The sequence below is a fragment of the Bos javanicus genome, chromosome 9 (genome assembly GCF_032452875.1).
Source record: "Bos javanicus breed banteng chromosome 9, ARS-OSU_banteng_1.0, whole genome shotgun sequence".
Classification (NCBI taxonomy): domain Eukaryota; kingdom Metazoa; phylum Chordata; class Mammalia; order Artiodactyla; family Bovidae; genus Bos; species Bos javanicus.
The window spans coordinates 7,962,624-7,978,753 of record NC_083876.1 but is presented as its reverse complement, the minus strand read 5'-3'; the positions used below and the strand labels follow the sequence as shown (position 1 = coordinate 7,978,753).

The 16,130-nt window shown below is 36.9% G+C and overlaps 1 protein-coding gene across 2 annotated transcripts in view; it reads right to left on the bottom strand.

Annotated features, from left to right (window-relative positions):
- The window catches only part of ADGRB3 (adhesion G protein-coupled receptor B3), an 881,695-nt gene that overhangs the window by 345,850 nt on the left and 519,715 nt on the right, over nt 1-16,130 (bottom strand). For both annotated transcript variants that reach the window (XM_061427126.1, XM_061427127.1), the window contains exon 17: nt 16,026-16,069. In XM_061427126.1, coding sequence (XP_061283110.1) covers nt 16,026-16,069 — 44 coding nt within the window. The remainder of the gene's footprint in view (nt 1-16,025; nt 16,070-16,130) is intronic.

The following is a 16,130-nucleotide window of genomic DNA, read 5'->3' as shown; positions in this document are numbered from 1 at the left end:
ATGACAAGGCTGTTTATGGTCATCCAGTGTATTTAACTTATATACAGAATACATCCTGTGAAATGCTGGGCTGGATGAGTTACAAGCTGGAATCAAGATTGCCGGGAGAAATATCAACAGCCTCAGATATGTGGATGATATCATTCTAATGGCAGAAAATGAAGAGGAACTAAAGAGTCTCTTGATGAGGGTTAAGGAAGAGAGTGAAAAAGCTGGTTTAACACTCTATTTAAAAAGCTAAGATCATGGCATCCTGTCCCATCTCTTCGTGGCAAATAGAAAGGGATAAAGTGGAAGCAGTAACAGATTTCCTCTTCTTGGGCTGTAAAATCACTGCAGATGGTTACTGCAGCCATGAAATTAGAAGACAATTACTTCTTGGCAGGAAAGCTACGACAAACCTAGACAATGTGCTAAAAAGCAAAGACATCACTTTGCTGACAAAGGTCTGTACAGTCGAGGCTATGGTCTTTCCAGTAGTGACGTACAGACGTGAAAGTTGGACAATAAACAAGGTAGAGCACTGAAGAATTGACGCTTTTAATTTGTGGTGTTGGAGAAGACTCTTGAGTATCCCTTGGAAACAAGATCAAACCAGTCAATCTTAAAGGAATCAACCCTGAATACACTTTGGAAGGACTGATGCTGAAGCTGAAGCTCCAATACTTTGGCCACCTGATGTGAATCGCTGACTCAATGGAAAAGACTCTGATGCTGAGAAGGCAGGAGGAAGAGTGTGATAGAGGATGTGATGGTTCAATGGTATCACAAATTGGATGGACATGAACTTGGGCAAACTCTGGGAGATGATGAGGGACACAGAAGCCTGGCATGCTGCAGTCCACTGGGTCATGGAGTTGGTCATGACTTGGAGACTGAACAACAACAACAAGGGTTGGTTATCCAATAGTAGCAATGTTTTATATAATTGCTTTGAACTTCTAAGAGCTAGCATATCTTTATTAAAGTATATTTCCTGACAGTATATGTTTCCCTAACAACACAGGTATGTTTGTCACCTGAAGATCAAGAACAGGGATAACAAGCTCCCTGGAATGATGGGATTTGGCTAAAGTGTTAGTTTTATATTTTCTAGGAATCATACTGTGAGATCAATGAAATGATGGCTTACAATATGAATAAGAGAGAAAGATTTCATGGGTATTAAGAAATAAGGACAGCAAAAGTAAAACAGAAGAACACTTCAATTACATGATTTTGAGATAAAACAAGCCAGTGTCAGTCTCAGTCAAGATGTGACTATTGCAGCTTGCAACTCCAATAAATCAATTTGAAATGTAGAGAAGTAAAAGTCTAGTCTACAAAAGCTTTTGGCTTCAACTATGAGGCAAGAAAATAAGTTATAAATTGATTTATGAACTTGTTTATCAATCATTAATAAGTTACAATGAAAAGTCATGCAATTAAAATTCTGGAGAGGGAGATCAAGATTGGCGACTAGGAAAAGTGTGGAACTCACCTTCCAGGAACACATCAAAAAGACATCTACATGTGGAGCGATTCTTACTGAAACTAGCAGAAAGGCTCCTGCACCACCAAGGCTGTAAGAAAGATTCCTATATAATTAGGTAGGATGGGGACAGAAGAGAGTGGGTGGCGGGGGGCAGGGAACACAGAAGTTAAAAATTTATCAGATGAAGAGTTCAAAGCATTAGGAATGATAGCTGAATTAGGGAAAATAATAGATTAACACAGTGAAATTATAACAAGGAACTAGAAAATATGAACAAGAACTAATCAGAACTTAAGAATATGATAACTAAAATGAAAAACACATTAGACAGTATTAGCAGACTAAGTAATATAGAAACACACTTACATGAACTGGAAGACATAATGATGTGAATCACCAAATAAGAACCAAATAAGAGAAAAGATAACTGACAACAATTTAAGGGACCTCTAAGACTCCACATTCAAGGTTAGGAGGGGTAGCGGTGAGGAGATACCCCTCGTCCAAGGTAAGGAGCAACAGCTGCGCTTTGCTGGAGCAGCCATAAAGAGATACCCCATGTCCACTGAAATCATAATCATAGAAAACTAGTCAATCTAATCACACTAGGAACACAGCCTTGTCTAACTCAATGAAACTAATCCATGCCCTGTGGGGCCACCCAAGACGGGCGGGTCATGGTGGAGAGGGCTGACAGAATGTGGTCCACTGGAGAAGGGAATGGCAAACCACTTTAGTATTCTTGCCTTGAGAACCCCATGAACAGTATGAAAAGGCAAAATGATAGGATACTGAAAGAGGAACTCCCCAGGTCAGTAGGGGCCCAATATGCTACTGGAGATCAGTGGAGAAATAACTCCAGAAAGAATGAAGGGATGGAGCCAAAGCAAAAACAATACCCAGTTGTGGATGTGACAGGTGATAGAAGCAAGGTCCGATGCTGTAAAGAGCAATATTGCATAGGAACCTGGAATGTCAGGTTCATGAATCAAGGCAAATTGGAAGTAGTCAAACAGGAGATGGCAAGAGTGAATGTCGACATTCTAGGAATCAGCGAACTAAAATGGACTGGAATGGGTGAATTTAACTTAGATGACTATTATATCTACGACTGTGGGCAGGAATCCCTTAGAAGAAATGGAGTAGCCATCACAGTCAACAGAAGAGTCTGAAATGCAGCACTTGAATGCAATCTCAAAAACGACAGAAAGATCTCTGTTCATTTCCAAAGCAAACCATTCAATATCAGAGTAATCCAAGTCTATGCCCCAACCAGTAATGCTGAAGAAACTGAAGTTGAACAGTTCTATGAAGACCTACAAGACCTTTTACAACTAACTCCCCAAAAAGATGTCCTTTTCTTTATAGGGGACTGGAATGCAAAAATAGGAAGTCAAGAAACACCTGGAGTAACAGGCAAATTTGGCCTTGAAAAATGGAATGAAGCAGGCCAAAGGCTAATAGAGTTTTTCCAAGAGAATACACTGGTCATAGCAAACACCCTCTTCCAACAACACAAGAGAAGACTCTGCACATGGACATCACCAGGTGGTCAACACTGAAATCAAATTGATTATATTCTTTGTAGCCAAAGATGGAGAAGCTCTATACAGTCAGCAAAAACAAGACTGGGAGCTGACTGTGGCTCAGATCATGAACTCCTTATTGCCAAATTCAGACTTAAATTGAAGAAAGTAGGGAAAATCACTAGACCATCCAGGTATGACCTAAATCAAATCCCTTAAGATCATACAGTGGAAGTGAGAAATAGATTTAAGGGACTAGATCTGATAGATAGAGTGCCTGATGAACTATGGACTGAAGTTTGTGACATTGTACAGGAGACAGGGATCAAGACCATCCCCATGGAAAAGAAATGCAAAAAAGCACAATGGCTGTCTGGGGAGGCCTTACAAATAGCTGTAAAAAGAAGAGAAGTGAAAAGCAAAGGAGAAAAGGAAAGATATAAGCATCTGAATGCAGAGTTCCAAAGAATAGCAAGTAGAGTTAAGAAAGCCTTCCTTAGCGATCAATATAAAGAAATAGAGGAAAACAATAGAATGGGAAAGACTAGAGATCTCTTCAAGAAAATTAGAGATACCAAGGGAACATTTCATGCAAAGATGGGCTCGATAAGGACAGAAATGCTATGGACCTAACGGAAGCAGAAGATATTAACAAGAGGTGGCAAGAATACATAGAAGAACTGTACAAAAAAGATCTTCATGACCCAGATAATCATAATGGTATGATCACTCACCTAGAGCCAGACATCCTGGAATGTGAAGTCAAGTGGGCCTTAGAAAGCATCACTATGAACAAAGCTAGTGGAGGTGATGGAATTCCAGTTGAGCTAGTTCAAATCCTGAAAGATGATGCTGTGAAAGTGCTGCACTCAATCTGCCAGCAAATGTGGAAAACTCAGCAGTGGCCAGAAGACTGGAAAAGGTCAGTTTTCATTCCAATCCCAAAGAAAGGCAATGCCAAAGAATGCTCAAACTACCGCACAATTGCACTCATCTCACACACTAGTAAAGTAATGCTCAAAATTCTCCAAGCCAGGCTTCAGCAATACATGAACCTTGAACTTCCAGATGTTCAAGCTGAATTTAGAAAAGGCAGAGGGAACCAGAGATCAAATTGCCAACATCCACTGGATCATGGAAAAAGCAAGAGAGTTCCAGAAAAACATCTATTTCTCCTTTATTGACTATGCCAAAGCCTTTGACTGTGTGGATCACAATAACCTGTGGAAAATTCTGAAAGAGATGGGAATACCAGACCACCTGACCTGCCTCTTGAGAAACCTATATGCAGGTCAGGAAGCAACAGTTAGAACTGGACATGGAACAACAGACTGGTTCCAAATAGGAAAAGGATTACTTCAAGGCTGTATACTGTCACTCAGCTTATTTAACATATATGCAGAGTACATCATGAGAAACGCTGGGCTGGAAGAAGCACAAGCTGGAATCAAGTTTGCCGGGAGAAATATCAATAACCTCAGATATGCAGATGACACCGCCTTTATGGCAGAAAGTGAAGAGGAACTCAAAAGCCTCTTGATGAAAGTGAAAGAGGAGAATGAAAAAGTTGGCTTACAGCTCAACATTCAGAAAATCGAAGATCATGGCATCTGGTCCCATCACTTCATGGGAAATAGATGGGGAAACAGTGGAAACAGTGTCAGACTTTATTTTTTGGGCTCCAAAATCACTGCAGATGGTGATTGCAGCCATGAAATTAAAAGATGCTTACTCTTTAGAAGAAAAGTTATGACCAACCTAGATAGCATATTGAAAAGCAGAGATATTACTTTGCCAACAAAGGTCCATCTAGTCAAGGCTATGGTTTTTCCAGTGGTCATGTATGGATGTGAGAGTTGGACTGTGAAGTAAGCTGAGTGCTGAAGAATTTATGCTTTTGAACTGTGGTGTTGGAGAAGACTCTTGAGAGTCCCTTGGACTGCAAGGAGATCCAACCAGTCCATTCTAAAGGAGATCGGTCCTGGGCATTGTTTGGAAGGAATGATGCTGAAGCTGAAACTCCAGTACTTTGACCATTTCATGCGAAGAGTTGGCTCACTGGAAAAGACTCTGATGCTGGGAGGGATTGGGGGCAGGAGAAAAAGGGGACAACAGAGGATGAGATGGCTGGATGGCATCACCGACTCAATGGACGTGTGTTTGCGTGAACTCCGGGAGTTGGTGTTGGACAGGGAGGCCTGGTATGCTATGATTCATGGGGTCACAAAGAGTTGGACACGACTGAGCGACTGGACTGAACCGAGGGCAACACTAAGCATACCAATATTTGTATTATAGGAGCCCCAGAAGGAGAGGATCGACCAGCAGGCGGGGCGGGGGGGGGGGGTGGGGTTGTGGGGGTGTGACTGCCAAAAATGTATTCCATGAAATTATGGGTAAAAATTTTCCAGAGCTGAGGAATCAAACAGATATCCAGGCATAGAAATCACAGAGGGTCTCAAAGAGCATAAACTGCAACAGGCCCAGATCAAGACATATCATAATTAAAATGGCAAAAGTTACAGAGAATTATAGAGGCAGGAAGAGTAAAACAAAGAACCATACAGAAGGTAACCCCCATAAGGCCACAAGCTGATTTTTCAAAAATGTTGCAACCCACAAAGCGTTGCTTAAAGGGAAATACTTGTAACCTAGGATAATTTACCCAGAAGATTATCATTTAGAATTGGAGTGTTAAAAAAATACCTCTCATTCAAGCACAACTTAAAAGTTGTTATCAATAGTAAACCTACCTCAAAGAAATGTTAAAGGGTCTTTTATAAGTGCTAAAGAAAAGGTTATAGCACAAAGTAAATATATATATACATATATATAAGAGAGGAAAAATCCTGCTGTAAAAGTAAGTATATGATAAAGGCTGAGGTTCAACCACTTAAATAAGCTAGTACAAAGATGTATAGAAACAAAGAATAAAAGCAACTATAACAATAATAATCAGTATAGGGATAAACATGAAGAAGTAAAACATGTAGACAAAATGTGAGGGAAGGGAGTTAAAAATGTAGACCTTTTAGAATGTGTTTGAACTCGAAGGACAGGTAAGGACTACCTGTTTAAAACAAGTAGATACAGTTATAAGACAACATATATGAACTTCATGGTAACCACAAATCAAAAAATGTACAATAGATATACAGGAACTATAGGAGAAAAAAAAAAAAAAAGCATACCACAACAGAAAATCATTAATCCATAAAGGAAGAAATTAAAATTAATAAAAGAGCAGTGAAAAAAGAAAAATAGTCAGAAACACGTAATACATGGCAATAAGTAAATAGTTACCAATAATTACATAAATTTCAACAGACATTGCTCTAATCAGAATACATAAGGTGGTTGATTGGGTTAAAAAGACAAGACCCATCTATATGCTGCTTACAAGAGACTCACCTGAAATCTGAAGAAATATACAGGATGAAAGTGAGAAGATGGAAAAATGTATTTCATGCAAATGGAAATGATTTAAATAAGAATAGCTGTACTCATATCTTATAAAGATAAAATACTTTTAGAAACTCAAAACAGACAAAGAAGAGCATTATATAAGAATAAAGTGATCAATAAAAGACAAGGTTATATTCATTAGCATATATGCACACAACACAGGCACAGCTAAATATAAAAAGCAAATATTAATAGACTTAAAGAGAGAAATTTACAATAGTACAATAAAAATAGGGGACTTTAGCACCCCAGTGCCATCAATGGACAGACAGGTCATCCAGGTAGAAAATCAATAAGGTAACAACGGTCTTAAATGACACAACAGACCAATTGAACTTAATAGATATGTATAGGACTTTACAACCAGAACCAGCAGCATACACATTCTTCTCAAGTGTACATGGAATATTCTCCAAAACAGACCATGTTAGACCATGAAACAAGTCTCAAAAAATTATACAGAGTGAAGTGAGTCAGAAAGAGAAAGATAAATACCATATTCTAACACATATATACAGAATCTAGAAAGATGGTGCTGAAGAATTTATTTACAGGGCAACAGTGGAGAAAAAGACAGAGAATAGACTTATGGACATGGGCAGAGGGGAGGGGAGGGTGAGATGTATGGAAAGAGTACATATTACCATATGTAAAATAGATAGCCAACGGGAATTTGTTGTATGGCTCAGGAAACTCAAACAGGGGCTCTGTATCAACCTAGAGGGGTGGGATGGGTAGGGAGATGGGGGGAGGTTCAAAAGGGAGGGGATATAGGTATACCTATGTCTGATTCATGTTGAGGTTTGACAGGAAGCAGCAAAGTTCTATAAAGCAATTATCCTTCAATAAAAAATAATTATACAAAAAAATTGGAGTGTATAGAAATTACATTAAGTGTCTTTTCCCCAAAGAAAATAATACAAAACTAGAATTTGACTACAGAAAGAAAAGTAGGAAAGAATGAAAATACGGAGATCAAACAACATGCTACTAAAAAAGCAGTGGTTCAATGAAGAAATCAAAGGTGAAATCAGAAAACATGCAGAGACAAATGAAAATGGAAACATGGTTTCCCAAAACTATGGCATGCCCAAAAGCAATTCTAAGAGGGAACTTCATAGTTGGCCTTCCTCAGGGGCTTATTTGGTAGCTCAGCACTAAAGAATCTGCCTGCCAATGCAGAAGGAAATGGTAATCCACGCTAGTATTCTTGTCTGGAAAATCCCATGGATAGAGAAGCCTGGCAGGCTTCAGTTCAGAGGGTCACAAAAGAGTCAGATATGTCTTAGCTACTAAATAACAAAAACACCTACCTCAAGAAACAAACAAAAATCCCTCAAATAAATAACCTAACCTACCACTTAAAAGAAGTAGAAAAATAAGAACAAATAAAGCCCAAAGTCAGCAGAAAAGAAAAAAAATTTAAGAATCAGAGAAGAATTTAAAAAAATAGAGACAAAAAAGAAGAAAGAAGAAATAAAAATAAACGAATCCAAGAGTTGGTTTCTTAAAAGGATTAAAAAAATGAGAAATTTTTAGCTATCTCACCAAGAAGAAATGAGAAAGGAATCAAACAAAGTAAGATATAAAAGAGGAAGAGTAACCAATATTACAAAAATACAAAAATTATGAGAACATACACCAACAAATTGGACAACATAGAAGGGATGAACAAATTTCCAGAGACAAACACTTACCAAGAATGAAACAAGAAGAAACAGACAATTTGCACAGACCAATTACCAATAATGAAATTAAATTTGCAGTTAAAAAAACATTCCCAGCAAACAAAAATCTAGATCTGGACATCTTCACAGGTGAATTCTACCACACATATAAAGAAGAACTAATACTTATCCTGCTTAAAGTATTCCAGAAAAACTGAAGAGCACAGAACACTCTCCAATTCATTCTATGCTGCTGCTGCTGCTGGTAAGTCGCTTCAGTTGTGTCCAACTCTGTGCGACCCCATAGACGGCAGCCCACTAGGCTCCTCTGTCCCTGGGATTCTCCAGGCAAGAATACTGGAGTGGGTTGCCATTTCCTTCTCCAATGCATGAAAGTGAACAGGGAAAGTGAAGTCACTCAGTCGTGCCCAACTCTTAGCGACCCCATGGACTGCAGCCTACCAGGCTTCTCCGTCCACTTCATATCAAAACCAGGCAAAGATACTACAAAAGCAGAAACTTAAAGAGTAATACCTGCAATGAATATAGATGTAAAAGCAAAATATTAGTAAGCCAAATTCAACAATATATAAAAAGTATGGCACACCATGATCAATTTTGGATTTATTCAAGGATCATAGGACAGTTGAATATTCACAAATCAACCCATGTTATAGACAACATCAACAAAAAGAAGGGTAAAAATTACATGATTATTTCAATGGACACAGAAAAATCATTTGACAAACTTCAGAATCCATTCATGATAAAAACTCAGAGTGGATATAGAGGGAACATATCTCAACATAATAAGGGCAAGTTACGGTAAACCCACAGGTAACACTCAGTGATGAAAAGCCTTTCCCCTAAAATTAGGAATAAGAGAAGGATGCCTACTCTTACAATATCTATTTAACACAGTACCAGAAATCCTAATTACTGCATGAGACAAGAAAAGGAAATAAGACACATGTAAATTGGAGGAAAAGAGGTAAAGCTGTCAACTATTTGTTGATGTTATGATGATATACATAGAAAGCCCTAATGTTTCCACCAAAAAATCTATAAGCATTAATAAACAAATTCAGTAAAGCTGCAGGATAGAAGGCTATAGTGAACTATTTAAAAGAGGAAGCAGTAAAATAATTTCATTTAAATTATCCTCAAAAAGAAATAAATTTAGCACCTAGACTCTGAAAACTACAATATACTGATTAAAGAAAATAAAGATGATACAAAGAAATGGAAGTATACTTCATGTTCTTGGGTTGGAAGTATTGTTAAAATTGCCACAGTATCCAATGAAATCTACAGATTAAATGTCATACCTACCGAAATCAAATTTTTCACAGAACTAGAAGAAATAATCCTAAAATTCATATTAAACAACAACAAAAAAATCCTGAATTGCCAAAGGAATCTTGAGAGAAAACAACAAAGCTAAAGTTATCATGGTCCCTGAATTCAGATAATAATACAAACCTACAGTAGTCAAAACAGCCTGATACTGACACAAAAATAAACACGCAGATTAATGGAACAGAAGAAACAAACTCAGGAACATATGGTCAATTAATACACAACAAAGGAATGAAAAATATACAGTGGAGGAAAGACAGTTGCTTCAATAACTGCTCCTTTGAAAGCCTGACAGCTAAGTGTAAAAATATGAAACTAGAACATTTTATCATACTATGTACAAAAATAATCTCACAATGCATTAAGACCCAACTATAAGGTCTGAAGCCATAGAACTCCTGGAAAAGAACACAGGTATAACACTCTGACATAAATTATAGCAATATTTTTTTTGATCTGTCTACTAAGGAAAAAGAAACAAAAAGGAAAATAAATAAATGTAATCTATTAATAATCAACCTTAAATGTGTTTGCACAGGAAAGGAAACCACTGACAAAACAAAATGACAACCTATGGAACGGGAGAACATATTTGCAAGTGATGTGACCGATAAGGTGTCCATTTCTAAAGTATATAAATAACTCACACAATTCTATTTTTAAAAGCTAACAATTTAAAAATGAGTAGAAGACCTGGATAGACATTTTTCTAAAAAAAAAAAAAATAGATGGCCAACAGGCACATAACATCACTATTTATTAGAAAAATGAAAATAAAAACTACAATATGGTATCATTACCTCACACCTCTCAAAATGGTTATCATCAAAAAGTCTACAAATAACAAATACTGGTAAGAATGTAAAGAAAAGGGAATCCTAGCACACTGTTGTAGAAATGTAAGGTGGTATAGAAACTATGGAAAACAGTATGGAAGTTCCTCCAAAATCTAAAAATAAGACTACCACATGATCCCACAATTTCACTCCTAGGTATATATAAAAAAAAAAAAAAGCCCCAATTACTAATTTGAAGATACATGCACCACAAATGTTCATAGCAACAATATAAATAATAGCTGAGACATAGAAGCAACATACATACACATCAAGGGCCTCCCTGATGGTTCAGTGGTAAAGAGTCTGCCTGCCAGTGTAGGAGACACAGGTTTGATTCCTGGGTTGGGAAGATCCCCTGGAGAAGAAAATGGAAACCCACCCCAGTATTCTTGCCTGGGAAATTGCATGGACAGAGGATCCTGGTGGGATACAGTCCATTGGGTTGCAAAGAATTGGACATGACTTAGCAACTAAACAACTGCAACAAGTTCATTGACAGATGAACGGATAAAGATGTGAACAACGAAATACTGAAATATTACTCAGCCATGAAAAAGGACATTTGCCATTTGCAACAATGTGAGTGGAACTTAGAAGGCATTATGCTTAGTGAAATTAGTCAAACAACTCTGTTTTCATTTATATATGAAATATAAAAAAAAATCCAATTATATGCATATGACTGAGACTCACAGATACAGAGAACTAGTAGTTACCAGTGAGAAGAGGGATGAGAAGACTACAAAATTGGGGTACAAGATTAAGAGATACAAACTATTGTGTACAAAATAATAAGTAACAAGAACATTTTATACAGTACAGGGAAATACTGCCATTATTTTATAATAAATTTTAATTGAAAGTGAAAGTGAAGTCGCTCAGTTGTGTCCGACTGTTCCTGACCCCATGGACTGTAGCTGACCAGGCTCCTCCCTCCATGGGATTCTCCAAGCAATAGTACTGGAGTGGGTTGCCATTTCCTTCTCTAGGGGATCTTCCCAACCCAGGGATTGAACCCGGGTCTCCTACATTCCAGGCAGACACTTTAACCTCTGAGCCACCAGGGAATCAATTTTAATTGAGTACAGTCACAAAATGTTGTATCACTATGCTGTACTACTGAAACTAATATACTATAAATCAACTGAAATAAAATAAAGAAAAAAACGAATCTCTAAAACATTTTCTGAGAACAAACATAATATTTCACAGACCTGTTAGCAACAAATGGTGTTGCTGAGAACAGGATAAATATTATAGCTTCAGATGAAAGGAAGACTTATGGATTTTCTAGGGAATGTCATCAACACAAGATTCAATACCCAAAAATCCAAATTTGGAGTAGTACCAAAAATGTGCAAATTATTAATCACACAAGTGTAAAAACAAACGTTTTTGTAACTAAAATAAGCCTTTTTGTGATGTGAGCAAAGTATTTTCAAGTTATTCCTTGGGTCAGCCACAAAGAAGCAAGTGCCTTTTAATTTCATGGCTGTAGTCACCATCTTCAGTGATTTTGGAGCCCCAGAAAACAGTCTGTCACTGTTTACATTGTTTCCCCATCTATTTGCCATGAAGTGATGCGACCGGATGCTGTGATCTTAGTTTTCTGAATGATGAGTTTTAAGCCAACTTTTTCACTCTCCTCTTTCACTTTCATCAAGAGGCTCTTTAGTTCTTCTTTACTTTCTGCCATAAGGGGGTTGTCATCTGCGTAACTGAGGTTATTGATATTTCTCCAAGCAATCTTGATTCCAGCTTGTGCTTCATCCAGCCTGGCATTTTGCATGATGTACTCTGCATATAAGTTAGATAAGCAGAGTTATACAGCACTGACGTATTCATTTTCCTATTTGGAACCAGTCTGTTTTTTCACGTCCTATTCTAACTGTGGCATCTTGACCTGAAAACAGATTTCTCAGGAGGCAGGTAAGGTGGACTGGTATTCCCATCTCTTTAAGAATTTTCCAGTCTGTTGTGATCCACACAGTCAAAGGCTTTAGCATAGCCAATAAGGCAAAAGTAAATGCTTTTTGGAACTCTTTTGCTTTTTCGATGAATCAGCATATGTTGGCAATTTGATCTCTGGTTCCTCTGCCTTTTCTAAATCCAGCTCGAACATCTGGAAGTTCATGGTTCATGTACTGTTGAAGCCTGGCTTGGAGGATTTTGAGAATTACTTTGCTAGTGTGTGGGATGAGTGCAATTGAGTGGTAGTTTCAACATTCTTTGGCATTGCCTTTCTTAGGGATTTGAATGAAAACTGACCTTTTCCAGTCCTGTGGCCACTGCTGAGTTTTCCAAATTTGCTGGCATATTGAGTGCAGCACTTTCACAGCATCATCTTTTAGAATTTGAAAGAGCTCAATGGAATTCCATCACCTTCACTAGCTTTGTTCATAGTGATGCTTCCTAAGGCCCACTTGACTTCCATTCCAGGATGTCTGCCTCTATCTAGGTGAATGATCACAGCATCATGGTTATCTGGGTCATAAAGATATTTTTTGTATAGTTCTTCTGTGTAGTCTTGCCATCTCTTCTTAATATCTTCTGCTTCTGTTAGGTCCATACCATTTCTATCCTTTATTGTGCTCATCTTTGCATAAAATGTTCCCTTGGTGTCTCTAATTTTCTTGAAGAGATCTCTGGTCTTTCCCATTCTATTGTTTTCCTGTATTTCTTTGCATTGATCACTGAGGAAGGCTTTCTTACCTCTCCTTGCTATTCCTTGGAACTCTGCATTCAAATGGGTGTATCTTTCCTTTTCTCCTTTGCCTTTAGCTTCTCCTTTTCTCAGCTATTTGTAAGGCCTCCTCAGAAAACCATTTTGCCTTTTTGCATTTCTTTTTCTTAGGGATGTTGTTGATAACTGCCTCCTATACAATGTCACAAACCTCCATCCATAGTTCTTCAGGCACTCTGTCTATCAGATCTAATCCCTTGAATCTATTTCTCACTTCCATTGTATAATCATAAGGATTTTGATTTAGGTCATACCTGAGTGGTCTAGTGGTTTTCCCTACTTTCTTCATCCCACTTTCTCATCATAAGAAAAAAAAGTTTGCAACTATATAATGGTGACAGATGGCTTCCCAGATGGCTTGGAGATAAAGAATATATTTCTAAGCAGGAGACATGGGTTCGATTCCTGGGCATGGAAGATCCCCTGGAGAAAGAAATTGCAACCCACTCCAGTATTCTTGCTTGGGAAATTCCATGGACAGAGGAGCCTGGTGGGCTACCTTCTATGGGGTCACAAAAGAGTCACACATTACTTAGTGACTAAAAAACAAAACAACATTGGTGACAGATAGTAACTAGACTTTTGATGGTGGTCACTTAGCAATGTAAACAAATATGGCATCATTACGTTTCATACCTGATACTACCATAACGTTACATGTCAAATACTTCTTAATAAAAATTTAAGGTAATCTGATTACTACACCAAAATTTAAAAAATGAATTCTAATTTCAACTGTGCTACTGCAGTCTTGAAAGCATCATTTAGATCAATGCTTTTCTGATTAAAAAAATGAGCCATATCTCTTCATTATTAACTATGCTTGGTGTCTTATACTCAAAATTAACATAACTGCATCGATAAAACTATTGTGTATGTGAACATTATCAAAATAGAAGAACAGATGTGAAAAAACAAACAAAAATTTGTCTTAACCTTCATTGTTTCAAATTCACCCAGAAAAACAATTTAATGATGAAGCAGTCTGTTAAAAAGTTTGACAGGATGGAATTTCTGTCACAGAGGAAAGATTTTTGATCATTCTTCAGATACATCAAGGAAATATGAACTGCACTGATCTCTGGAGATAAGATGATTTGAAAGGCAGCTAAACACACCTCTCACTGAATAGTTTTCTTCAAGGACAACTACAAAGTTGAGGTTTGTAAAACCAAGACATGTTCTTTGTGATGGATAAGAGTCAGCAGATGTTAGAGAAAGTAAAATGTGATTGATTTGTAAACTCAGTGCTGACCTCAAGCACCAATAGTTCCATAAATTAAACTTAACACCTTAGAAAAACTGAGAAAACAAACCAAGAGAAACAAAAAATAAGGGAATGCCACGTTTTCTATAATATTCCTGTAAGTCCCAAAGATCTTTTGGAATAACCAATGCATTCTCCTACTTGGATCAATATAGAAACATATTCTATCCACTAAAAAGATAATGAAACTAAACAAAAGTTGGTTATTATTCATGGAGATATGCAAATGCGTATAATCATGTGTGTAAGATGGCATGCTTTTCTTGAGTAGAAAATAATTAGTTTTTTTTTTTTGGTAGACTTTTATATTCCCCTTGGCTATACAACATACTAAACAGTGACTTAGAATATACTATGAACATCTTCTCTGGCTACTGGTAAAGAGGAAATCTTGCAGAAATTTTACTACAGTGGATTTCTTCATGTGGTTTTAAAAAGCAAAAAAAAAAAAAAAATCACATCAATGAGAGCATCCAACTCATGTTATTACCAGGGCAAGTTGAGACTCTCTTTATGTACTAAGGTTCCTAGGAAAAGAGGATCCTAGAATATCTGACTCTAAAGAAAAAAAACAAACAAACATGATTCATACCACTGAAAAGAAAAAAGGAAAGAAAAAACATGATTCATATCATTGATTTTTCACCCACATAAATACTATTTTAACCTATATCACTCTCCTAAGAATTAGCACATTTCCAATAGGTTTGTTTTTTACCTAGAAATCTAAGAACATCCCTCTTCTAAACTCTCCAATAACTACAAATAGGAGACAAGCAACATCATAAAACCCTGAATACACATCCAATTAAGCAGGGAGAACACTGGGAAAATTCTTAGAATACATAGAATGTGGTGTGTTAACTGACAGCATACACGTGGTACTACTTTTTGAGATTGATTGACATTAATTTCTCCTCCATGCAAAACAAAGAAAAAGAAGATTGTATAATCTGGCTACTACACTGAAAAAAATGCACACAAGTACTTAAAGTATGGGAGTCTAATTAAGCCTTAATCATGGATTTTTCTGCTCTTTGAGACCTTAAAATCTCATATTATTACCAATGAGATTAAGATGATTTTGACCAGATATATTGCAAGTACTTGTACAAACAAAGCAATACATGGAAGAATGATTCATCCTTATTTATTGAAATTATTTTCTTTTGTCTTCCTGAATTCATAAAATATAGAAAAAGAAAATTAAATGTCACTCAACATTTTCATAAGAAAACACTTTGAAGGGCCATATAAATATTGCATTACTCTGATAATAGATTCAAGGTTATGCAAGTAATGTATTGGCTAAATGACCATAGAGATTGCTATTTCATTCTGCAATGCTAAGCAGAATCACTAGGGCAAAATGTTGAAATAGCATTTGAGCTACTATAATTTTAAAACAGTAGAGCTTTTTTCAAAACCTCATGGAATTCACATTGCAATGTGCCTTACACATGAGGTAATGCAGTCCTATCTTGGGATATAACCTGATGGCATCATCACACACACAAACACATTCATCATGCTGTCTTGCACCTTCAAAAAGGAGACTCTTCTCAATGAGTGTAACTCTATCCCACTAACTTATCATATTCCTGTGGACTAGAAGGCAGCTGAAATAACTTAACGTGCTTTGAATATTTAGTCCAAAGTAATGTAAGGAAACATCTGTCACTTACGTTTTTGAGTCATCCCATAACACACAATAGGGATTCAAAGTACCCTAGAAGTAAGAAGAAAAAGAATAAATTATCTTGAGTAGGTGTATTAAAAAACTGAAGTAT